Source organism: Sciurus vulgaris (genome assembly GCF_902686455.1).
Source record: "Sciurus vulgaris genome assembly, chromosome: 5".
NCBI classification, from domain to species: Eukaryota; Metazoa; Chordata; class Mammalia; order Rodentia; family Sciuridae; genus Sciurus; species Sciurus vulgaris.
The window spans coordinates 115,469,743-115,494,880 of NC_136465.1; the positions used below are offsets into that span (position 1 = coordinate 115,469,743).

Here is a 25,138-nt window from a genome sequence, read left to right on the forward strand (position 1 = left end):
TCCTCCCTAAGAAGTCCCAGTTACTTTTGGCTGCCCATCCTTGCCTAGGAGACCAATTTCTTCTATTGACCTAGAAAGAAAGCTCTTCTTGACTCATGTCCTCTGAGATTCAGTGTGTGCCCAGCAAAAAAAAAAAAAAAAGTTAAGCTCCTCCTCACTCTAAGGCCTGAGGATGTTGCACTTAAGGGCCCCATCTCCCTATCTGGTTTCAGGTTTCTGGAAGAGATCAAGAGCTAAATCAAGAGAATTCAACTGGAAAACCAAGACTGGCACTCTCTTTTCTTCAGACAATAGGCAGAAGCCAGGCAGAAACCAAGGAATCTTGGAACTCCTGTTTTCCCTTTGGAGGACACAAAGTTCTTTTGAAAGACAAAGGCAGTTCAATATGGCAGCAGGACTGAAAGGACATGAAGGAGCCATTACCGTGATTTGGTGACAGTTCTTCAAAAGGCAGTGTCTTAAGGAAAGCTGGATCAAGGAACTCCTGAACTTTTGGGTTGCATTAAGTGAAAAGTCAGCATGGCTCAGGTAAAAAACTCTAGAGTCCTCCTTCAAGATCACTGGGAAGTCTCTTTGCAGTTTCACTCTTGAATGCTGCCCTAGTCAACAATATTGACCAACCCAGTGAGCCAAGCTCTGTATTAAGCACCAGGGGGAGATCTAGAGGAAGGAAAGGAGACAGGCCACAGCCCCTGCCTTCAGGGAGCTTCCAGTCAAATGAAGGAGGTAGGCTATACTGCATCACAGGCACTCATGGGGCATTTGCAAAGCAACATGTACTCAGTGTGCATTTGGTACATTAAGTGCTGAGGGGCATGAGGGAGTACATAGTCTGGTGAATGCTTCGTTTGTTTTTGTTTTTTTCAACAGGAATTTATTGAGCTCCTGTTACATGCAAGGCATTGTGCCGGGAATACAAAGATGAATAAGATTGTTCTTGTCCCCAGTAAGCTTCCAGGCTACTTGGGTTGGGGGGAAGGGATGGAAAGACAGTCTATTATTTTTATATTCACAATGCCTTGCATAGTGGCTGGCTTGTAATAGAGACTGAAACTGTTGATTGTAGGAATGTGCAAAACAGAGGTATGTACACTGCAGAGTGATACTTCTGCCTAGATGGAAGAAGATGAAACTTGAATGCATAGGATTTTGCTAGATTAACAAGCAGAAGGACAATCAGATAGCGGGTACTATGTAGACAGAGGCTTAGAGTATGAGAGAATGTGATGAGGTATAGGTGTGCAAGTAGTTTGGTAATTACGAAGCAAGGATTTAAATGGGAGATCATTTGAAAGATAGGGTAGATAATGATGGGGAAGGATGTTTTCCTGGAGAAGTAAGCAGAGTATGGCCCCAGGGCCTTTTATGCCTTGCTAAGGAATTAGACCTTATTTTGTAAGGAATGAGGCCTCCCTAAATAATGTTAAGCAACAGAGTAATATCAAATCACTGTGTTTAGAAGGTAATTGTCATTGTGTAAGTGGAGGATGGATTGGAGGGACAGGATGACCAAATAAACTGTTACAGTCATCTGGATAGAAAAGCTTTGTGCACACATTCTCAGAGCTGCTTCTAGCTTTCTTCCAGGGAACCTCCCCTACCAGTCTCACCAGGATGGCAGCCTGATTATAGTGTAATTGGCTTTCTTCCAGCTGCTTCTGCATGCACAGCTTCCCTCTTTCCCTGCAGAGTAGGAACCCTTTGGTTTCTTCTTCCTTTGTCTGTTTGCAGTCCACTCCACAACATTGGGTTCACTCTTATTTTGAAAAGATTGCCTTCACAGATTACCATTCACTAAACTCTGCACTAGGCACTGCTAAGCATTTTACATCTTAGTTTGATTCTCATCGACCCTGTGAGAATGGGCACTATTTATTTAAGGGGACTGAGAAACTTAAAAGGTGGAGTAACTTACCCAAGATTACAGTACTAACAGCAGTGCTAAGATTTTTAACTCTGGGCCTTTAACTACAAATTCCCTGAAAGTGAGAGAAGGGATCCCACACTGATCATTTATAAAGAAAGGAATTTCCTTATAAATTTGGGAGTTTCCTGACCATTTAAGTTTTTTGTCAATAAGAGAAGCATATATCAAGTGCTGACTAAACTAAGTCAGTTTAAGAATGTAGCAGTGGCTGGGGATATAGCTCAGGTGGTAGAGTGCTTGCCTTATAAGCACAAGGCCCTGAGTTCAATCCCCAGCATCGCAAAAAAAAAAAAGGAATGAAAGCAGTGAAAACAGATTATTTGCTTAAATATACCTTGTTTAAGTAACTCATTAACTTTATGTAGAGCAGAGAATATGAAAAAATGTGGGTATGCATGCATATAAATGGCCTAAAGGGTCAAAAGAAATTGTATATTCAACTCCAGAATCCTTCCAAGTAGTTTAATTTTTATGTCTGCTATAACTGGCAACACTTAAGAAATTTAAAATCTAAAGGAAGAGGGGCTGGGGTTGTGGCTCAGTGGTAGAGCGCTTGCCTAGCACATGTGAGACACTGGTAGGCACCACATAAAAATAAATGAATAAAATAAAGGTCTATCAACATCTAAAAAATTTTTTTAAATCTAAAGGGAGAAATAATCTCATAGAATATATAGTTGGCACCAGCAAGATCTGCCAATCAGAAATGGACTCTGAAATTGAGGTCATTTGAGAAACAGATGAGAAAAGTCCTCTAGGCATTGCCCATTTCTGTGGGTAATTTTGACAGACATTATATCTACTCACTGTGAAGGCCTAGAAATACTTTTCAAAGTAACATGTAGCCACATACACTCTACCTAGCACAGTACTACTGACAAAAGTGTTAATACTACTTGATTATTAATGTGATGTGTGTTTCAGTGCTGAGGGACAATAGAAAAGGAACTAGCATTGGTGAAATTAGTTGGAGGACTCTTGAAGGAAGCAGGGTTTGGCAGTGAGTAGGACTGCTCCCTGGAGAGAATCAGTTTGTCTGCAGCTGGGTGTAAAAGGCAGTTCTTGTAGAGGATGGCAGCCTGTTTTTGCCCTGCCTTGCCAGGTGACCTGACACCTCCTCTCCTTTCAACTTAGGCAAGTCTCCTGGCTTGTGAAGGCCTAGCAGGTGTGAGTTTGGTTCCCACTGCAGCCAGCAAGAAGATGATGCTGAGCCAGATTGCCAGCAAGCAGGCCGAGAATGGCGAGCGGGCAGGTAGCCCTGATGTGCTGAGGTGCTCGAGTCAGGTACAGCACTTGAGTCCGTTGTGGTGCTTGGGGATCGGGTGGCCCAAGCTCTGTGCCAGGAGACATCAAGCTTTGATTTCTTAGTGCTTCCGTTTAGGGAAGTGGGAAAAGGGAATATAGCTGGGGAATGAATGAATGTGGGTATTTTAGAGAACTGAGGAAGGTCTTTAGGTACAGTAATCCCTTGAGACCAGGGTACATAGAAATAGATGAGTACTTTTTCTAAGCCTTTGGAGCAGGTGGTTAATTGTCATTTATAAATTGTCAGAAAGCAGTATCTGGTCTCTTATTTTCTGAGATGGACTGTGAGTTTAGGTTTAATTTGTCTTCAAAGGGCCACCGAAAAGACAGTGATAAGTCCCGGAACCGGAAAGATGATGACAACTTGGCTGAGGCTTCTCACTCAAAAAAGACTGTTAAAAAGGCAGGTAATGGGGTAATCCCCCAAACCGTACAGTTTAGTAATGGGTTAATCTTCTTTCTTTCCACTGTGACTCTCCCTGGAACTTTCCCTAAATGTTTTCATCCTTCATAGCCAGTGTGTGTCCCCTGATTTCACCTAGAGTCCACTTTAGTAGTTATGTCTACCCTTGCTGGAACATCTTTGGTGCAGTTTGAGGAGCATGACCAATACTATTCCCTGTGGCAGGGACAGACCAACTCCAGCTCAAGTCATACTCAAGACTTGGGTGTGACAAGGCAGGCATCTTACCCACTCTACCTCCTTTCCCAGAGGAGCTCTTAACCCTGAGGAATGTGGGAGACAGTGGCATCTTTAGATAGAATCAGAGAGGTTCTTCCTCCAGCAGCTGAAAGTGGACCCAGAGTGGAATGATCTCTAGGAAGAGGGCAGAGGGATAGCCTCATGACATGCCTGATTGTTGCCCCCAGGTGGTGGTAGTGGAACAAAATGGTTCTTTTCAAGTAAAGATTCCCAAAAATTTTATTTGTGAACACTGCTTTGGAGCCTTTAGGAGCAGTTACCACCTCAAGAGGCACATCCTTATTCACACTGGTAAGTCTCTTGTTTGTATTCACAGGGGGAGAACAGCCTATAACTTTTGTTCTGTGAAGAGATATAGCTGTCTAGTTGGGTTTACTTTACAGGGGAAGCATTAGAAATGGAGGAAATGAATAAGTGAATGAGGTAGAAAGATGGCATAGCTGTTTCTGGTGTCACTGAGACCAGCAGCTTTGGGGGCTCCTCCACTATATGATAGCTTAGGTGACTTCTTAAGAAGATAGCTGGAATCCTGTCCCTTCCACATACACCTCTTGACATTCACTTCTGTCTCCACCTGGGCTAGGTGAGAAACCATTTGAGTGTGATATATGTGATATGCGATTCATTCAGAAGTACCACCTGGAACGCCACAAGCGTGTACACAGTGGTGAAAAGCCTTACCAGTGTGAACGGTGTCATCAGGTAAGGCTCACATGTCATCCAGCCCCACTGCAGCCCCACACATAAATTTCCTTCCCCAAGAATGAGGGCCAGCCCCACTCCTGCCTGACCTAGGCCACCCGGTGTTCCTTGCCATAAGAGTTAGCACCTCAGAATGAGGTTCATCCCTCTGCCCTTATGCAGCTGCTTAGGGGAAGGGGTTGTTAGAATATTAAAGTAATAATAGCCTTTCTTGAGCACTTAATCTGTGCAGGCACTGTGAGAACATACTTTACATAGATTTTTTTTGTTTGTTTTTTAGTAAATCTTCACATTAACTCCATAAAGTAGCTGTGTCGTCCTCATTTCAATTATGGGGAAATTGAGATTCAGAGAAGTTAAGTTTCCCAGGGACACAGCAGATCAAGGGCAGAGCCGGGATTCAATCCAACTTGAGAGCTCCTGCACTTTGGAGGAAGAGATGTAATCTTTGCCCTGAGGTCAGCATCTGATCTGATGAGAATGTCAATGCCAGGACCAAACAAGACAAGAACAAGAGATGAGAATGATAGTAGTAACACTTCCTGGATGCTTTGCTAGGTTTCAAGCTTTGTTTCACACTCTTACATGGAATCTTCCAAACACTAGAATGAAAGTCCCATGAGGGCAGTGACTCTGTCCATCTCATTCTCCACCCTGTCCTCAGCCCCAAGAACTGCACCTGCTTTGAGATAGACGCTCAGTAAATATTTGATGAACAAAGCAGCTATGGTGTGAGTAGGTACTTTTAGCCTCATCGTACAGATAGAAGAGTGACAGATTCAGGGCTGTGAAATAACTTGCCAGGGTCACACAGCTCCTAAGTGGTAGTCAGGATTTGGTGCCAGGCACTCTGGCTCCTGCACCTGCTTTCTTAAACACTGCACTTGTGCCATCTGTGCATATGCTGAGGGGATGTGGAATGTGACTTGTGCCTTCTGTGTGGTGAAGGAGCATGTTAATGGGCCGCTGAGTTTCTCCCCCCTTTCTTCTCAGTGTTTTTCTCGGACAGATCGATTACTCAGACACAAACGGATGTGCCAAGGGTGCCAGTCGAAGACTTCCGATGGGCAGTTTTCTCTTTAGGCGCAAGGGGCCCTGGGTGGTGGGAGTGATCAGAAGAATCTACAGAAGAGTGCACACCCTCTGGTCTGATGGTCCCACCACCACCCCATCTGAACCTGTCCCCCTCCTGGAGGAGTGGACCCAGGAGACCAGAAGAATGCGTCGGGACAGTGGCTTCAGAGCCTCAGCTCTGTAAATAATCTGAGACTATGAGTATCTCGGGGAAGTTCCTACAGCATTCCTGGGTAGGGAAGCTAGTCCCTGGACCCTTGACTGAGGTCAAAAGTGGGGACTCAAGGTACAGGACCAAGACTGAAGTGTGGCTCCCACAACCTTGGACTCCAGCTGGCAGCTGAAATGGAAAAGATTGGGGAAGGGGATTTGTTTGTTGTGTTCTTGTCTTTGTTTATCCGAAAGCAATTTCAGCAGGTAAACTGTGGACACAGGTAATCTGGAGGCTTAAAGTCCTGGTCCAAAAGCAGGGACTGTTGGCTAGTCCAGCCCTACCCCACGATTGAGTTTTTAGTCACAGTAGATCCTCGACGTTCCACAGCCCTGCACCTCACCTCCTATTTGAAGGAGAATAGGATCAGGGATGGCAGCTGAGCTTACTTTGGCTTTCTTATACACTGTAGGGACAAAAGTAAAGATGGTGGGAGGAGCAGACAAGGGCTGGGTCCAAGAAGAGTGGAGAGTACCACTTACCTCCTCAAAAGCAAGAATGTGCCCTTGGGTGTTGTAATGGCCCATGTTGCACCATACATGATGGGGTCAGCTCAAGTGCCTTCTGGAGGAAACTTGGGTGAGAGTGGCCCATGAAGCCCTTTCCTTCTCTCTGGGCAATTGGTCTTGTATATGGTTTATGGCTACCTCACTGTCATTGACTCCTAAAGCTAGACAGAGGGTGTTGAGCAGGGAGTCATGGATGTTAAAGTGGGTTCTCTCCTTGTGTCCTCTAAGGAACAACCCAAGACTAGTCCCAAATTGGCTAACAGTAGTTGAAGAAACAAAGGAATCGGGGTCCTGACGTGACTATTAAGCAGTAGGAGCAGTTCTTCCTTCCTGAGTCCTGTATTCAGGTAGAGGAGATAGGGGTGTGGTCTTATGTCCCAAAGAAGTAAGAATTTGGCTCCCTTCTTGATGACCATTCCTACCAACAAAGATGGGGAAAGAGGGATGCTGCAGAGGAAGGACTGCAGGAAGAAACCTACTTTAGGTTTCATTCTTAACCGTACTCTTGCTCCTTTATGCTCCACCAGCACTCTCCACCCCCAAGAAAGTGATCAGATGAGAGTGGTATGTGAGTGCTCGTGTTTGTGTGCTTGGAGGAGATGGCATATTGTTGAGCCAAACCCTTCTTTGGCCCTCAACTTAGGGGAGGGTGTGCATAAAATAGCCTCCTGTCCAGACCTAAAGGGTGCTTGGGGTCCAGGCAGGAGCTGAGAAACTCTTAGGGAACAAAAAGGCTTTGTTCCAGAGGAGGTTTTTTTAGACTGATTCAATAGGATGGTGGTTAGGATGTTTCTAACCCAAGCCAGGGCTTGTGAACATGAATTTTCGAAGGTGAAATAAAAACAAACAAAACCCTCCTTATGCTAAAGAAAGGATCCTTATGGAAGGTTCTGGAGTTTGGTTGACCCCATGTGGCCTGCATTGACCCTTGGGGACAGGGCACTATCTTACGTGTAATCATGGAGACCAGGTGAACTTGAGCACCAAGCTGTCAGTGGAGATCTGGAATGAAACTTTCAGGAAGTATGGTTTCATTGCCCAAAAAATGTTAGGGAATAAACAAAGGCATCAATCTCCTGGCTGTTACCTTTTCCAAAGGGGTTGGGGGCAGGGGTCCTCCATATCCCTGAGGTAAGGGTATTTCAGGAAAAAAGGGAGACCTGGCACCCTTTAACTTTTCCAGCATAGCATCTGAGACCTTTGCGGGGATATGTTTCCCACCATGTGTTGTCCTAGCTTTATACTGACATTCCCATTTGATATGATCCCTGCAAGACAAGGGCCAGCCCCCTACCCATTAGAGGGTTCAGCTGGGACTGGGATTTTTCTGTTCCTCAGCTCTGGGAATGAAGATAACTTGAGAAAGCCGTCTTTTTGAAAGTCAGAGCTCTCTCCCTGCCACTTGGACCTAATCTGTTTCAAATGAGAGAATCACATCGGTGACCTGTGCTCCTTTGTGTTCAAATGTGTGCTAGGTCAGAATGTGCCCTGCCCCGACTCCACATGCGCACATACCTCGAACCTGGCCACCTGTCTGGGTGGGTGGGAGTGAGGGAGCTTGTGAGCAGTGCAGGTGGCCACACCAGAGTCATTCCTGCTTGGGAGTGGTGGTTACTCCACATGCTGATGTGGGGCAATGGATGTGTGAAGAGATGAGCAAAGGGATGAGAGGAGTGAGCACTCACAGGCCCAGGAGCCTCACAACCCAGGGAACCCATAGAATTGGGATTGTTGCAAAGCCTCCTGGACCCAATACCCCACCCTTCCTTTGCAGGGCTGGGGCCAAGCACTGGAAAGATGCCTCAGGTGTGTTTGGAGTGAGGGGAAATGGAGATAGGGCAGGCTCTCAGAGACCAGGATATGGAGTTGGAGAACCTAGGAAAGAGTAGTGCCAGTTCCTGGGTGAGCTCCTGCATCAGGCCATACCAGCCCTGCCCTTCTCATCTTTTCCGTCCACCCCCAGCAGCCTCTCTTCTTCACTTAGCTACTGATTGTGCCCCACAGCTTGACATTGGAGGGTTAAAGGAGTGGAGTCCCACCACAGCTTTTAGCCCTCTTCCCAGATGCTCTTTGCCTCTACTGTGTCCCTGGGGTTTTTATCTTACAACAATCCCCCTCCTATCCTTCCTCTCCACTTTTTTTTTTTTTTTTTTTTTTAATATACTTATTTTGCTATGGGGGTGGGGACTATCCAATGAACAAGATCACTTTTAAATGGTAGTTTTTATAAGATGTTATAAACTTGTATCTTTTTACCATTAAAGTGCAGTGTATGTTCCTTCGTGATATATTTAGGATATTTAAATAAAAATAATGGGGCTTTTCTACATTCCATCTCCTCTTTGGGAAGATTGTCTTTTGGGGGAAGTGGTTTTTTACTGGGAGCTAGAGTGGTTTTAGTAGTTTTCCTTTTCTCTCCCCAATATAACCACCCACAACTTCCAGTATCCTATAAGCCACTTTTAAAAAACCTGCAGAGGAGCAAAAAGTAGAAGTAAAAGCTGCATCTGTTCTGACAGCAGGACAGAATGTCAGACACTAGAAGAAGCAGCGTCAGTGTGATTGGTTCCTTCTGCCTAGCATCATTGGTCACCTGAGAATCCAGGCCCTTCTGGCTGTTGGAGTTGGAACCAATTGTTCCCAAGCCACTTCCTGCCCTCAGGTGGCCAGAGGAGGAATGGACTTGAACTTTGCTGAGGCCTGGGCTGAACAATTATTTTGGCCTTGGTTGGATTAAGCAAAGTGACAGCTACAGTCTGAGGGAAAACTTTATTGTATACTTGAGTAGGAGACCTTATTTTTTTGAGGTGGAAAACGGTCACAGCAGTAGGAGCAGCTGAGTATCACTCTGAAAATGAAGTCGGGTGGCCACAACTTCTCACCAGCAGGTTAGTTCCTTAGATAGCTGCCTGATAATTGTCCCCTTTTCCAATTCCCACTGTCATCCCAGAGAGAAAAGCCCTAGGTAAGATTTGTTCCCCCTCAGAGAATGGGACTATCTGCTCCTTGAAAGCGGGGATTGATAGTGGTGGTGACAGCACTTGTGTAGAGAGGATTGCTGTCCTGTAAGAAAAGGTTGCAAATTATGAGGGGAAACCTTAGGATTCCTCTTCCCATTTACCTAATCCTAAGAGCCCAACCTAGAACTTGAGCAAGATCCTAGGAGCTGAAGGAAGACAGCAGAGAGATTGGTTAAGTCTGCAGAGGATGCACCTAGATAGGAAGTAAGGGCTGAGTGTGTTATGGAGAAGTAGACAGCAAGAAAGGGATCCAGCCAGTGGGATAGGAAGCTATCTCTTTACCTGCTTCCAGTTGGATTGTTGCCGCTCCTTCTCAAAGCGACTATATTCCCGGCGGTCATAGATTTCCACTGAAAGCCGATAAGCCAGGACCAGTCCCAGTCCCACGGCCACAATGCCCCCTACACAGCCCAGCACAATGGTCTGGGTGTGGTCTGCTCCCTCTGGGGGGGAAGAAACAATATAGACTTCTAGAGGCACAGGGACAGTTCAGCAGGTGCCCACAATGAGTCCTGTCTCCCAAACTCTCACTGAAAGCAAATGGAATCCAGACAGGTCCAAGGTTATCCTCTGCCTGGGTCAGCCTCATCATTTGGTCCATCACTTCTGCCTTTGCACTAGATTTATTTACAGCTCTGCATAAAATCCACCCTGGTTTTCTGTTATTATCACATCCCATCCCCAGCTCTGAGACCCTGCATATCAACTCTCCAGGATCCATTTAGCATGTCCATGGCATCCCCACCCACTTACTCTCTTGGGGTTTCACTCTCAGCATCACTCTGCCTCCAGCCTCATCCTCCACCAGGAAGAAGAACAGCTGGTTGTCTAGAGTCTTTTCTTTGCACCAGCCATCATCCAAGATAGGGGTCAAAGCCAGGGTCACATTGGCATGGGCACAAGCCATGCTGCAATTGGCAGCCAAGGGACCTGTCCCAAAGGCTCCACACTCTGCACAGTCCCTGTGAATACCAATAAGTTAGCAGCTAAGCACTGTTACTTACTGGCTCTCCCACACCCCACTGGAAGAGCAGGCTGGTAGGAGTGCTCAGCAAGCCCCACTGAGCCCCTGCTCTCAGGATGCAAGACCTGAAGCCTCACCTGTGTCTCTCACATGGTGTCTTGCAGCCTGGGCACTGGTCACACAGAGCACCATAGTAGCCATCCAAGCACTGGCAGCGATTGCATTTGCAGTATCCATGCCCACTGCAGAGCTCTCCCTCAGGACTGACACAGCTGTCCATGTCCCCACTGCACTCACATGCTCTGCCCGTGCGGTTGGCATGACAGTGACATACTCCACATTGGCAGTGGCCAAAGCCTAGGGTAGAGCCATGCACAGAGTGACAACCATCCTCACACACAACTGGCTGTCACATACCAGCACATGCACCCAGACCCTCTCAAGTGTGCTTGACACAGCCTCCAATTCATATACCAAAATATTGGACACTTGCCCTCAGTGCCCTGAGTCTCCCAGAGTGCCCTTGGGAGGCCCTCTCTGACCCCACCCTCTGCCAAAAACTCCAGGTACCTCCACAGAGGATGCCCTCATGTCGCTCGCAGCTGGCATCATCACACTCGCACAGATGCCCAGAGCTCTGTCCACTACAACTGCATCGTCCACAGTGGCACCGTCCCTTCCCACTGCACAAGGGTCCCGTCCCATTGGGAGCCCGGCACCCAGATTCCAGATCCAGAGAGGACAGCTCAGCTTCAGAACATTCACAGAGTCGACCCAGGCGGCCAGGGGCACAGCTGGAAGGGGGAAGCCAAGGGGATAGAGTTGGACAATTTCCTGACTTCTCTTTCCCAGGATCCTCAACCCAAGTCCTTGAAAGAGTTGGAGAGAGATAGCAGGGTACAGTGGAGCACGAAGTGTGGAAGGAGGGGAAAATGGAGAGGTTCTGTTGAGGGGAAAGCCTGGGTGTATTCAGGAAGCACAAAAGCATGGCATTCAGTTCTGGAATGTCGAGGAGATCCCAGTGGGAGGGTAGGAAGCAAAGAGGAACACAAGGGATGGTCACTTGTAGGAACCAGATGGGTAAAGGGACCAAGAGACTCACCTGCATATTCCACACTGAAGGTCTCCCTGGCCATCACTGCAGTGGGGAGCCTGGGGCTGGGTGTCACTGCAGTTACAGTCACACAGTGTGTGCAGCTCCACAGTCAGCTCCTCAGAGAAGCCAAGTGCTCGGAGTCTCAGGAACTGGGGCTCTGGGAGGCAGTTATTAGCTTGGAGGGTAACCCAGAAATTCACCTGAGGACAGAGTGGGCAGGAACCAGAGTAAGTTATACACACATGCTCGTGTGTATAACACACCCCAAACCCGCCAATCATGCAGATCCTATCCTTTAGTAAATTAAAGGATAGGATCATGCTAACACCATCTCCTAGAAACTCTTTTGGGGAAGGCACTCACTGAACCCCCTCAGAAAGGACAGGTGGAAGACTACCTTGCTTTTGCAAGGTAGGCTTCCTTCCTTTTGCCTGTCCTGGCTGGCTCTTACCGTCTGGTTGATTTGGACGTGGTTGCACTGTCCACGGTCCTCAGTCTCACCTTCACTCTTCTTAGAACCTCCACACTGGGATTCATAAGAGATGTTGACCCCAGGAGGGAGTGAAAAGTGTTCCAGGGTCACAGTGGATGACAGGCTCTATGGTAAGAGAGGAAGTAAGTAACCAGATGGAGGCAGGAATCCCAACCTCTGCCCTCTCTGGTCATGACCAGTTCTGTCAGAACCCTGCCCTCTGTTGCCCTTGGGCTCCTTCCCTTCTGCCCAGGAAGGAGACCTTACTGGAGGAAGGAGAACTGTAAGTAGACTACCCAGGATCCAGAGGCCTCTACCACAGTATGGCAACTGCAGGGGCTGATCAAATGCCATAAACATGCAGTGACCCTGTTTGTCAAACCCCAAACCAGGACACATAACCAGTGTGCATATGAGGTTGAAAGGGTAGATTCATCACTGAGTTTGTTCTGAGAAATCTGACACTGTCTCAAAACTTTTTCTTGCCATTGTTCAGAAAATGGTCCCTGTCATCAAGAGGCCAACAGTCTAGATGTGGAGCTATGACCTGAGCCCAAGAGATACTTAACATTTAAGACTTTCATTGGTTCCTTCCACCTGCAAAAGCCTATGGTTCTTTTTTTTTTTTTTTTTTTCCTTTTTAGTTGTAGATAGACACAATAACTTTATTTTTTTACGCAGTGCTGAGAATCAAACCCAGTACCTCACATGTACTAGGCAAGTGCTCTGCCACTGAGCCACAACCCCAGCCCAAAAAGTCTATGGTTCTAAATTGTTTACTTTTTATTTTCTATTTTTATTTATTTATTTATTTATTGGTGCTGGGGATTGAACCTAGGAGTACTTATCACTGGGCTACAGCCCCAGCCCTGTTTATTTTTTATTTTGAGAAGGGGTTGCTGGGCAGGGCTCTGGCTTGAGATCCTTCTGCCTCAGTCTCCCATGTAGCTTGGATTACAGATGTGCAGTACCACACCCAGCTGTCTGAATTGTTTATAAACAGTAAACACAGGCTCTAGTCTTACATTTTGTATGTACATCCCTTTCATTGTTATCCATGTGAACTTGGGCAAGGCCCTTAGCCTCCTGTGTCTGTTTCCTCATCTGTAAAACAGTTAGGAAGCACATGGGGTTAAACTCGATAGTATGTGCACTAGGACAGCACTTGCCATGAAATAAAAGTTCAGGGATTGTTACTGTCCTTCCTTGCCCAGAGCAGGGCTCAGCTACTGAGGTAGGAGGATCTCAAATTAAGGCCATTCCAGACACTTAAGATTTGTGAATGTGAGAGGGGGAATGAGTGAACTACCAATGACGGCCATGTGTAAACTGTAGGAAAGAGCACGGAATGGTAAAACTACAAAGTGATCATGTCTAGTTAGTTCTGCCACTGCACCTTGAAGACCCCTTTCCATCTTTCCCTTGTGCCCATCCTTGCCAGTCTCCCTCCCACCCTGGTGCTCACATCATAAGCATCCATAATGAGCTGAACCACATTGCTGGAGTCCTCACTCAGCTCCCCGACTGCAGACTTGGGAATCAGCTGACTCAGCTCCTGAGTTAGGAGGATTTGAAGAAAATGTTTGCACACAGATCTGAGAAAATGGGCTCCTAGGGGCTGAAAGGAGGCATATGGGGAGCAGAGAATGGGTCTTTGGGGGAATTGAAAAAGGATAGAGTGGACTTGGGTGGTCTGCATTCAGACAACTCTCACCTGATAGATGGGCAGTGTAGTACTGGTGACAGCAAAGATGGGCTGTATGTTTGCGGCAGAGAGGGCCTGGGCTACCTGACCCACAGAGGGGTAGTCCTGGGACAGGAAGTGGGGACAAGGTGAGCACCACAGGTCTCCCATAAAACATACTACGTACCCTCATCCCAAGGAATCTGGGATCTAGGGTACCACCAGCTAAAGGAGCCTGGAGGCTTGGCAAAGCAGGAAGGAAGTAAGGAGTGGAGGGCACAAGATTCCTGTCTGAGCAGTTGGGGTCATGGAGAGGAGGGACTGCTAGGGAAGACAGCAGGGTATCTAAAGGATGGTCACCAGCAAAGAACGCGAGGCAGGGTGGCAATGGGGGTGCCTGGAAGGAGAGGAGTTGTGGCTCAGGTAGGGAGGTCAGAGGGTACTCACAAACTCTGGGCTGCGACTGTAGAGGCCATTGCTGTCCAAGTGGCAGTGCCCATCACTGGGCATGAAAATTCCACCCAACTTTCCATCCCCAGCTGTGTGAAATGTGTCATCTGAAGTGAACACCAGCAGCCGGGACACATTTCTCCAGCCAATCTGCTCCTAGGATGTGGGAAGGAGGGGGCTATGCACCTGGGTATGGCTCCTGAGCTACCCTAGCTAGTCCTGTAAGCCGAGGATGTGGCTTGCCTCCCTCTGCATCTGATGTCCAACTCCCTGCCTCCAGCTCCCTGCTTATCCCCCCATTCCTGCAGTCCCCAAAACAGGGTTAGTGGAGGGCTCCCTGTGATTTAGAAAAATGTGCCTCTTCCTCAAGATATTTTACTCCAATCCACCAGACAATTATAAAAATAAACATACAGCCAGACACAGGTGGCACACACCTGTAATCTCAGCTACTTGGGAGGCTGAGGCAGGAGGATCACAAGTTCAAGGCCAACCTCAGCAACTTAGCAAGATCCTCTCAAAATAAAAAATACAAATAAATAAAAAAAGACTCGAGATGTGGTTCAGTGGCAGAGCACCCTGGGTTCCATCCCCAGTTCTGCAAAAATAAATAAATAAAGCAAACTACAATGACAATATGAATGGCACCCCCTGAAGCTGGAGGATATTGGGGGTGTAGCTCAGTGATAGAGTGCTTGCCTGGAACTGGCAAGACTCTGAGTTCCATCCTCAGCACCATGAAAACAAACAACAATGAAAACCAACCATAGGGACTGGGGCTGTGGCTCAGGTGGCTCAGTGGTAGAGCACTTGACTAGCATGTGTGAGACACTGGGCTCGATCCTCAGCACCGCATATAAATAAATAAAATAAAGGTTCATTGACAACTAAAAAATATTTTAAAAAAAATAAATAAGAGGACAGTCCTAGCCCCAAGCAATCCTTCAAGACTGAGATCCGGTCCCACCTCTCACCTGGCAGAGGGCAGCCTGCAGAATGGCATCAAAGCCACCTTCAGGTGAGTCCAGGTTACCAGAAACATTCTGGCGCCCCACCTCCCGCTCAAAGGCTTGAGCATCCCCTGTCAGGGACAGCACATGGTGAAAACTGAAGGGTGGCTGACAGGGCTCCAGTCGGCTGGGGCAGGGGTGGCGCAGCTTGGAGGGCACTGTGCTCACAAAGGGAAGCACTGTTTTGTCCACAAAGGAGCCGAAACCTGGGAGGGGATAAACATGAAGGCTGAGCAAGTGTCACTGGGAATGGCTGGGAGGAGTCATTGGTGAGGACTCAGAAGGGAAGGAAAGAAAGTGATGGTCTCAGAGGAGCTGATGGGACGGTATGCATAGGAGGGAGGACCCAGTACCCAGCAAAGGTGAAGGGGTGGAACCATTGTCACAGGGAAGTAAGGGGTGCAGGAAACTAAGAGGAGGACACAACAGGGGAACTAGGTCTTCCTGAAGGCTGAGGAAGACCAGAGTGGAGGGTGTAGAGCAGCAGGAGACACAGGGCTCTTGAGCCGAGAAGGATGAACATGGAATGTGGAGCAGAAACAGTGGCATCTAGGCCTTGTCCAAGAGTCACTGGGTTGAGATGGTGACATCAGGACAGTGACTGGGTTGTTAGGTCCAGGGCATCTGTCTGAACAATCTCTCCAGACTCTGGGCTTCGGTTAGCCCGCCTGTAAAGTGAGGGGTTCCAGTGAACAGTCAACCCTAAGTCCCCTCCAGCTCTGACCTTGATGATAGGTGTCTCAGTAGAGAAGTCAGGATCTTGTGGCCTGGCTAGGTCTGTTAAACACTTGGAGAGGGCAGGTGGTGGTGGCCCTTCTGAGTCCAGGACGTTGGTGGAGGCTAACGAGGTTGTTGAAGCTGGAGGCAAAGGCAAGGGCTGGCAGGGTGGGGGCCGGCCACCAGCTCACCTATGCGCACCGAATGAGTGACCTCCTGTAGCCGGACCAGCAGGGCGTGCCCGAGTTGGCGCACGCGTTCCAGGTCGTCCTTCATTGAGTAGCTCAAGTCCATGAGGTAGTACAGGTCTACCGGGTAACCCGCGGCCCGGAGGAAGCGGACCCGAAGCCGCTGGGGCTCCCCTGGGCAGGAGAAGAAGGGGCGCGGGTCAGCCGAGCGCACTCGAACCCCAGCCCAGACAGGTGCCCCGGCCGCGCCGCCCGGACTCACTCGGCCGTAGCACGACCCGGACCCGCTGCGGCGCCAGTTGGGTGGCCCCCTCGCCGCGGATGCCCTGGCTGAGAGGCTTGTCCTGCAGCACCTCCTGCCGGCCGCGGGGTTCCTCCAGCTCCTCCCGCGGGCAGCCCCGAGCCAGCAGCTCCTCTCGTCTAGCGCAGCGTCGCGCCTCCGCCTCGCCCGAGGCGGTGAAGTTCTGTGCCACAAGGAAGGTTTTCGGACCCCGAACCACACAGCCCTTCAGCCCCACTCCCAGAACCACCCTGCAAACCTGGTGGCCTCTAGTCACTCCTCAGCTCCGCTCTGTTAACCCCATGAGCCCCTCTTCTTCCCTCCCCTCCTCTTACCCTCCAAGGCTACCCTTGAACTGCGGCCCTTTCTTCCTTGTCAGACCCACTTCCTATAGCAGTTCTCCCTCTTATCTCGACTCTCCCCTCCCCCAGCAACCCACCCTACCCCTCCCCTACAGCCACAGACTTCCTGTTGAGATCTCAGCGACCTTGCTACCACACTAAAAAGGACCTCCTAGTCTAAAGGCCCAGCCTGCTTAGATCAAAATGGGAAGGCGGTCAGGCTAAGACCCACAGTTTGGGAAGGAGGATAGGGACAGAAGAAGAGACACCCTTCCCGCGTGTATCTGGTACCCCTGCACCAGCTCGGCAGCCGCAGGGGAAGGAAATGGTTAGAGCGGCTTCTCAGCTGGCAGGGGTGCCAGGTCTGGGGGTTGGAGGAGGCAGACACAGAACCTATTGTCCCAAGAGCCTCATCTCCACAGCCATAGCCTCGCACCTCTGCCTCTACCTCCCACAGATCTGACTCTATGTCTACTCTTCCTGTCCTCCGATATTCATTGTGCGCCTTTCTCCTAGGCCCTCAGCATCTGTAGCTGACTCCCATGATTTTCCCTCATCTCTTACCCAGGGCCTGAACTGATCTAACTCTCCATCTTCCTCTGAGACAGTTCTGCTCCCACCCCCATCTGGGGTAGCCCTCAGTGCTCTCCTGTGAGCTGCCCACCTCTTTAAGTTCTAAAGAATAACCTTGTCCTCTGGGCCCAGAGGACACATGCCTGTAATCCCAGTGACTCAGGAGGCTGAGGCAGGAAGATCACAAGTTTAAGGCCAGCCTCAGCAACTTAGTAAGACCCTATTTCAAAATAAAAAGTACTGGTGATGTGGCTAGCAATAAAGTGATCCTGGGTTCAAATCCCCAGGACTGGGAGCAAAGAACAGCCTTGGTCGACCAGCGAGGGAGACCACATACTCCCCAGCATCCTCCTTGGTCACTTAGGTAGGTAGCTCAAGCCTTCCTGCCCACTCCTTCCCCCTCTCCCACCTCAAACCCCTTTGGAAACTTTCTCATCCTCTTGCTCAGTCATACAACTCAGAACATAATAAACCCCATCCAGACTCAGATTCAGAAACCCAGTCAGACACAAATTTTCTGTGTTGAAGCCCTAACCCTCAATGTGATTGTGTTTGCAGACCAGGCCTTTGGGAGGTAGTTAGGTTTAGGTGAGGTCATAAGGGTAGGATCCTCATAGTGGAATTAGTGGCTTTATAAGAAGAGACACCAGCCAGGCATGGTAGCACACGCCTGTAATCCCAGCGGAGGCAGGAGGAGGATCCCAAGTTCAAAACCAACGTCAGCAAGGCGCTAAGCAACTCAATGAGAATCTATCTCTAAATAAAATACAAAAAGGGGCTGGTGATGTGGTTTAGTGGTCAAGTGCCCCTGAGTTCAATACCTAGTATCCCCCCAAAAAAGAAAAGAGAGAGAGAGAGAGAACTCATTTCTTTATCTCTCCACCACATGAGGCGCTAACATGAAGGTGGTCAGTCTGCAAACCAGGAAGAGAGCCCTTGAATGAGAACCAAATCAGCCAGCACTTTGGTTTTGAACTTCCCAGCCTCCCAAATTATAAGAAATAAATTCCTATTGCTTAAGTCACAGAGCCTATGGTATTCTGTCAGTCCAAATTGGCAATATGCTTTCTCACATGTGTACATGCATAGCAGGCCCTTCTACATACACAAGCGTGAAGTCCCACAAGCACATCCTCTTTTGAATTCATGATTACAAGTCCTCTCCGTATATACACAAATAAACAGATGTTCAGACATAATTATATGTGCACAGGAAATGTGTATGCACGTAGATGCACACCCACATGGTCACATGCAGGAGTTCTATGTGCAAAAACTCAGTCACACATGAGACTGCAGAATATACCCAATAAAATCACACATGTGCCCACACAGTCACACACATTTATCCAAGCTGTACATACAATACACATGGTTCAACGGCCACAGGTCTATCTTTACCAGTTGCTTGCACCATGCACAGCTGGGATGTGAGAAGATGCACTTCTTGCAGGAGGGGGCTGGCTGGCAAGACCCTGGCAGAAACAGGTCAGGATCTCCCAGCTTTGTGGCCTCCCCTGAAGACGAGCTCTTGATATCCACCTGGCTTTCACCTCTGCCCAGGGCCAGCAGGAAAATAAGAGCCATCGACAAAACCACCATTGCCTGTAATAGGATGTAAAGTAGGAGACATGGGTCCTCAAGGAAGACTCCCAAGCTCTGGGTCTTCTAAACTTAACTTGTGGGGTGCCACTCTCAAAACTATCCCAAGTCTTCCTCTCTCCTCATTGTTTCATATTTCCCTGTGAATTCAGCAGTTTCTTAAAAAATGGTAAGAAGGGGTATATACAAGATTGGGATGGGGGCTTCAGAGAAGACCTGTCCTTCTTGTGTGCAGACTTCATGTGGCAAGGTGACAAAGGGGGCTGAGAAAGAGTCTGGGGACTGTGTCTAGGGGCACTGAGGACTACACGCAGGTGTCTTCACCAAGATTTCAAGCTATAGTGGAGATAAAACTAAATAGTAAGCACACCAGATTCTGTCCTGTCTTGTTCATTCACTGGCTGTGTGGCATGTCAGGCTTTCTCTCTAGACCTCAGTCTCCACATCTGTAAAATGAGGGAGTTCAATAAATTATCTGACAGCACTTGCTGAGTTCATAGTCTTGTATTCAAAAAGGGAAGAGGGTCAGTAAGTGGGAGTGAAAAGAAAGAAGGCTGGAGCAGTTGAGGGAGGGTGAGGGGAGAGCAGTCTCACTTGTTTGACATGGTAGCAAGAGGAATGGGTAGACTACAAGAACTTTCTGAAGGTCTGTAATAAAAGAGGAAGGATAGGTAAAGGGTTGATAAAAATTTTCTCTTTTTAGCCAGGCACAGTAGTGTATACCTATGATCCCAGCATCTTAGATAGATGAAGCAGGAGGATCCCAAGTCCAAGGCCAGCCTCAGCAACTTAGTGAGGCCCCAAGCAACTTAACCAGACCCTATCTCAAAACAACAAATAAAAAGGGCTGGGGATTAGCTCAGTAGTAAAGTGCACCTGGGTTCAATCCCCAGTACCAAAAATAAATAGATAAAAGACAAAAAGAGCTGGGGTGTAGCTCAGTGGTAAAATGTGTCCAGTACCAAAAAAAAAAAAAAAAACGTTGGGGGAAAGCAGGGTAGGTATAGCCCACCTGATGGCAGTATACCTACCTGGTAGTAGACCTCTCGTGTGAGACTCGGTTTGATCCCTAGTACCACACACACAAAAAAATTTGTTCTCTCTTTTCTGTGCTTTGTACACAGGGAATCTGGTTCGGTGGCAAACCCTAGGTGTAAGGTGATTCCTGGAAATTCCTGGAATGACCTCTAGACAAAATAGGCAAATTTCTGCTTTTAAACAACTTATTTGGGGTTGTAGCTCAGTGGTACAGTATGTAATTACATGATTAGCATGCAGGAGGCCCTGGGTTCCATCTCAAATTATATAAAAATACAGTTCATTACATGTTCAAAAATCAAAAAGTTAAATCCATGGATGGTGAGGGAGGAGAAGAGGAAAAGATGGGAAAAGAGGATTTAAATCAAAGTCCTTGCATGTATGATTTTTGTCAAAATGAACTCAACTACTGTGTATAACTATAATGTTCTAATTTTTAAAAAGGTTAAATCCCATGATGCCTTTTCCCACAAGAAATGAAAAAGCTGATCATAAAATTCATATGGAATTTCATGGAACCCCATATAAACAAAACAATCTTGAAAAACAAGAACAAAGTGGAGGATTCACACTTCTCAACTTCAAAACTTATTTTAAAGCTACATTAATCAAGATAACATGGTTCTGGCATAAAGACAGATGTAGAAACCAATGGAATAGAATTGAGAGTCCAGAAATAAGCCCACCCATCTATGGCCAATTGATATTTGACAAGGGTGACAAACTATTCAATGGGAAAAGAATAGCCTTCAACAAATGGTGCTGGGAAGAAGAAGAATGAGGGGCTGGGGAGATAGCTCAGTCGGTAGAGTGCTTGCCTAGGCCCTGGGTTCGATCCCCACCACCCAAAAAAAAAAAAAAAAAAAAAAAGAAGTCAGACCCCTACCTCATACAAAAATTAAGAACAAAATTTAAAAAATAAAAATAACATAATTTATAACCAATTATAACAAATAAAAAATTTTTTAAATAACATGTTGATAGGGATTTGGGTCTTTATATATTACTGGTAAGTTGTAAACTGGTACAACCACAGTGGAAAACAGTTTCATTCCTCAATAAGTTAAACACAGAATTACCCTATGACCTGTCAGTTCCTCTCTCAAGTATATACCTGAAAGAAATGAAAACAGATGTGCAAACAAAAACTTGTGTATTGACCGAAGTTCATAGAAGCATTATTCACAATAGGTGGGAAAAAAAACAATTGTACATTTGTGCATAAATGAATAGATAACCAAAAAGTGGTATATCCACATAATGGAATATTATTTGGCTATAAAAAGCAAAAAGGGATGCTACATGTACAACATGAATAAATCTGGAAACTATTATGCTAGGTGAACCACCTATTGTTTGAGTTCATTTATATGAAAGATGTAAACTAGGAAAATCTATAGAGACAGAAAGTAGATTAGTGGTTACCAGAGTCAGAGGAGAAGCAGGATGGGGAGTGTCTGCTTAACTGAGGACAGTTATTTCTGAGAGTGGTGAAACAGTTTTGAAATTAATAATGATGGTTACACAAATTATAGATTTAAAATAGTTGTGATAAATTTGTTTACTTTTACAGCTATATTTCCATTGCATGGGTACACCATATCATAGTTAATTAGTCCCTAGCTACAGGCATTGAGATTGTTTGGAGGCTACGGATGTGGCTCCGTGGTAGAGTGCTTGCCTAACATACGTGAGGCCCTGGGTTCCATCCCCAACACCACAAACATACATACACGTAAATTAATTTATTTTTTTATTTTTTTATTTTTTTGGTAACAGTAATGAAACCCAGGGTCTCACACATGCTAAGCAAGTTCTCTACGACTGAGTCACATCCCCAGCCCTACATTAATTAATTAAATAAATATTTTCTAATTGTTCCCTATGACAAACAATGCTGCAAGGAAAAGTCATGTAGTTATCATTTCACATTTGTGCAAGTTAATCTGTAGGATAAATCCCTGGAAGAGGATGTGCAGGGTCAATAGATAAGTATCCTCTGCAGTATTGGTGAGTGCTTGTCAATATCAGTGAGTATACATAAGTTCCCTGGGGGTTGGACCAGTTCACATTGCCATCAGCAGCAAAGAGAAAGGTCAACTAATGCCTTGCCATGAAGCATGTGCGTCCTCCTCAGCCTGGGCCAACTCAGGTCCAGATGTTCTGCAGGGATTGTGGGGAGGGGTGGGGTGCTAGGGCTTTGAACATCCCCATCCTGCTCCCCACCCTGTGACCTCAGGGGGATGCAAGATATGAGAGAGCCTCCACCCCTCTGGGAGCGGCCAGCCCAGGGCTCAGCGTCAGTGTAACCTCAGCCCTGCTCACTGTGTGCTGTGCTCAGAGAGGCTGGAGATGCTGCCCCACAAAACCCAGCTTTGACTCATCTCACAGGTGGGTCCCCACTGCCATACTGGTTCCCAGGATAGGACAAACCCAGAGGAGACCTCAAGCCCACTCATTTTCCCCACAGGGGAACCTGGACTCTGGACGCCCTCCTCTTCTTCCTCTCAATTGTTCCCCCTTCTCTCCTCCTTGGGGACCCAAGCTCCCTGTCCTTCCTATTCAACAATTTGATTCCATCTCTCTATGGCTCTTCTTTACTTCTTTATAGTTGTTTACTTCCTTTTACTCTCTAATGGAAGACTCTTCTACATCAACCCCTCGTTTTGGAAAATGAAACCTATATCCCCAAACGGTAAGCTAAGGTCACACAATGAACAGGAAGCAGAGCAGGGATAGAGACAGGCCACTTGGCACTTGGTCTTGCTGTTTCCTTCCCTCCAACTCTGGCAGCAGTGCCATCACAAATTGTCTTCTCCCCACTGGCCCTGGCAAGTTTGACCTAATCCCATTTCTCTTTTGCTGTGGGTCTCCTTTGGTCTTTGCTTCTCTCCCTGGGAGCAAGTGCTTGTCCCATTTTCCTAGACTTGATTCTGACTCCAATACACACCCCATTGCTCTGTTTTGATGAGCGTTTTACTGTGTTATGATTCTGAATCTAAATAAATTTTTCCCCAATGTTGGGGATCAAACCGAGGACCTTATGCAGCCTAGATCGGCACTCTACCACCGAGCTACCTCCCCAGCCTGTAAATTGGTCTTTTGACTATGCTTTGACAGCACTAACTCCATTTTGAGCTTTCTCTTGTAACACAAGTTGCAAATGCACAAAGTGACTGCTGACTGACAGCTGTATCGACAATTATGTGCCAATATGCAAAGGAGAGAGTTTGTGTCCAGGAACTTTTCCTCCAAAAATTAACTTCTGGAAGCCAAGTTAATACACCTTCTTGAACTATAAATAACAGTGCTTTCAGACTGCCATTTAAGACACATCTCTCTGTGACTTCACCCTTTGTAGGTATTCACTCTGAAAAAGCATGGGCTACTGAAGGCTGTGCTCAAGTGAACAGTGAACAGGCCCTGCTCTTTCTTTGATTTCCCTGTTAGTAACTTGACAGCATCTCAGGCCTGCATGAGTGCCACCTCAAGGGGACCAGTCCCTCAGACATTTGGACAGTTTCTCTCATGCGTGCACAGTGTTCAGTTCATTACTAGTACTCTATGTTGGAGTCATTTTCTTATATCTACTTTTCCCTTCATTTTCACACGTTCCTTTTCTTATTTCTGCTTTACCTTGCTTTGTACACCTTACAATAAATTGACTCAGAAACTGTCTTTGCCTCATGTGTTTGATACTGATTAAAGGATAAAAGAACCTGCTCCTCTTGGAGAAGACATAATACTTAAGATGAAATTGTCACTAGGTATTAGAGAACCAGGCCACACTGAATGTTCCAGTGTGAGTGCCCTTTAGCAGCTGAGAAATAGAGCCTCTTCCCAACCCATCCACACCTCCCAAGTCAAGCAGAACCCTCTCTGTTCCCAGCGGGAAGCTGAGCTGCTGGGCCACAGTCTCCGAGGAATATGAAATTGGTGGCCAAGGTGCCAAATAGATAGAAGCCAGAGCTGGGGACAAAGCATGAGACAGCAGGGATGGCAGCTGCGGGTAACGTGGGGAGAAGCGTACCCTGGTGTAGCCCTCAGCTCATGACAGGCATCACAGTAATAGCACTCAAACATCATCCCCATCCAGCCCCACTCTGAGGAACCTGATGAAAGAGATGGGGTGGTAGTGCTAGAGGAGGGAACAGGGACAGGGGACTTCTAGGGAATGCAGAAAAGAATTCACAAACTGTCTCAAGATGAGAAAGAACCCTGTGTCCAAGTCAGAACTTTCTTAAGCAATTGGGACCGGGTGGGCCTAGGCTTGTTGGGAGATGAGTGGGAGAGTGGGGGGAGGTGCCCGAGTACTCACAGGTGCGTGCAGAGCAGCCTTCCTCTGGTGGCAGCAGCAGCCTTTGTGTACTGGTCTGGAGGCTGCAGAGGAGGAAGTGACACGCCCTGGGGTGGGGGAATCTTAGGGGTGGCTGGGGTGGCTGTTCTAGGAGAAGGTGGAGCAGATAGGGGTGGGGCTGGGCCAAGAGCATGAATGATGCAGAGATCTGGAAAGAGAAAGCTCATCTATTGAGCACCTGTCAGGTGCTGGACCATCAAGTTAGAGTTGATGGTCACAGCAATTTCATTAACTAGGGGTTAGTACCCCTGCCCCCCTCCCCACCCCCAACACCAATATTACAGATGCAGAGATTGAGATCTGGAGGCAAGAAGTAAAGAACTTTGCCTGAGATTATGCAGCTAGTAAGTAGCTGGTCTCAGATTTAAATCTAGGTCTGCTTCCCTCCAAAATTGATTTCTTCACTTCCTCATATAGGAAGGAATATGGGACCAGAAAGTACTGTAGAGAGGAGGAAGTCAGAGACTTGATCATTTTGAAAACCCAGGGACCACGGTATCTTAGTGTGCTTAACTACAAGGGCTCTGGAACCAAACTGCCTGAGTTCAAGTCCTGGCTCTTTCTTACTAGCAGGAATTCTCATCTGTCAAGTGGAACTCTAGGATCACTGAGAATTGAATTAAATAATTCGTACCAATTGCTTACAAGAGTACTTGGCACATACTAAGGGTATGATAAAAGAATCGCCAGGAGTGAAAAGGAATGGAGGCAGGTGGAACAGCTTCGAAAAACGTAAGGATCCGACAGCTGGAAAGCTGGAGAGAGAGGCACGGAGCCAGACTTGGAGAATATGATGGAGGGCGGAGGAGCCAAGACAGTAGTGGAGACTGGGAAAGGGTTGAAGGCAGGACAGCAAAGAAGCAGAGTGCAGGAATGGCAGCTGGAGGGTGAAGACAGGGTGAAGCCTGTAAGAAT

At 47.3% G+C, this 25,138-nt stretch overlaps 2 protein-coding genes across 9 annotated transcripts; one reads left to right on the top strand and one right to left on the bottom strand.

Annotated features, from left to right (window-relative positions):
• Nucleotides 1-194: 194 nt before the first annotated feature.
• Nucleotides 195-8,717, top strand: ZNF740 (zinc finger protein 740). 5 transcript variants are annotated; one of them, XM_079141002.1, is made up of 6 exons: nucleotides 195-528; nucleotides 3,062-3,211; nucleotides 3,546-3,635; nucleotides 4,103-4,226; nucleotides 4,519-4,637; nucleotides 5,631-5,856. In XM_079141002.1, exons 1-6 carry the CDS (start codon nucleotides 520-522, stop codon nucleotides 5,718-5,720), a joined length of 582 nt encoding a protein of 193 aa, XP_078997128.1. In that variant the 5' UTR covers nucleotides 195-519; the 3' UTR covers nucleotides 5,721-5,856. The 5 variants fall into 5 exon arrangements, with proteins under 5 accessions (XP_078997128.1, XP_078997129.1, XP_078997126.1 ...); XM_079141003.1 differs by lacking the exon at nucleotides 5,631-5,856 and adding an exon at nucleotides 4,918-5,624; XM_079141000.1 differs by lacking the exon at nucleotides 4,103-4,226 and having other exon boundaries at nucleotides 5,631-8,717.
• ITGB7 (integrin subunit beta 7) lies at nucleotides 6,272-24,310 on the bottom strand. 4 transcript variants are annotated; one of them, XM_079140851.1, is made up of 15 exons: nucleotides 24,185-24,309; nucleotides 18,628-18,831; nucleotides 16,295-16,496; nucleotides 16,036-16,206; nucleotides 15,092-15,333; nucleotides 14,115-14,273; nucleotides 13,698-13,793; nucleotides 13,449-13,538; nucleotides 11,963-12,109; nucleotides 11,518-11,711; nucleotides 10,986-11,209; nucleotides 10,553-10,772; nucleotides 10,205-10,413; nucleotides 9,734-9,894; nucleotides 6,272-9,494 (listed from the first exon to the last, which is right to left on the bottom strand). In XM_079140851.1, the coding sequence occupies exons 2-15, from the start codon at nucleotides 18,826-18,828 to the stop codon at nucleotides 9,414-9,416; spliced, it is 2,397 nt and encodes a 798-aa protein (XP_078996977.1). In that variant the 5' UTR covers nucleotides 18,829-18,831; nucleotides 24,185-24,309; the 3' UTR covers nucleotides 6,272-9,413. The 4 variants fall into 4 exon arrangements, 3 of the variants coding, with proteins under 3 accessions (XP_078996977.1, XP_078996978.1, XP_078996979.1); XR_013763946.1 differs by lacking the exon at nucleotides 10,205-10,413 and having other exon boundaries at nucleotides 24,185-24,310; XM_079140852.1 differs by lacking the exon at nucleotides 13,698-13,793.
• Nucleotides 24,311-25,138: the final 828 nt, after the last annotated feature.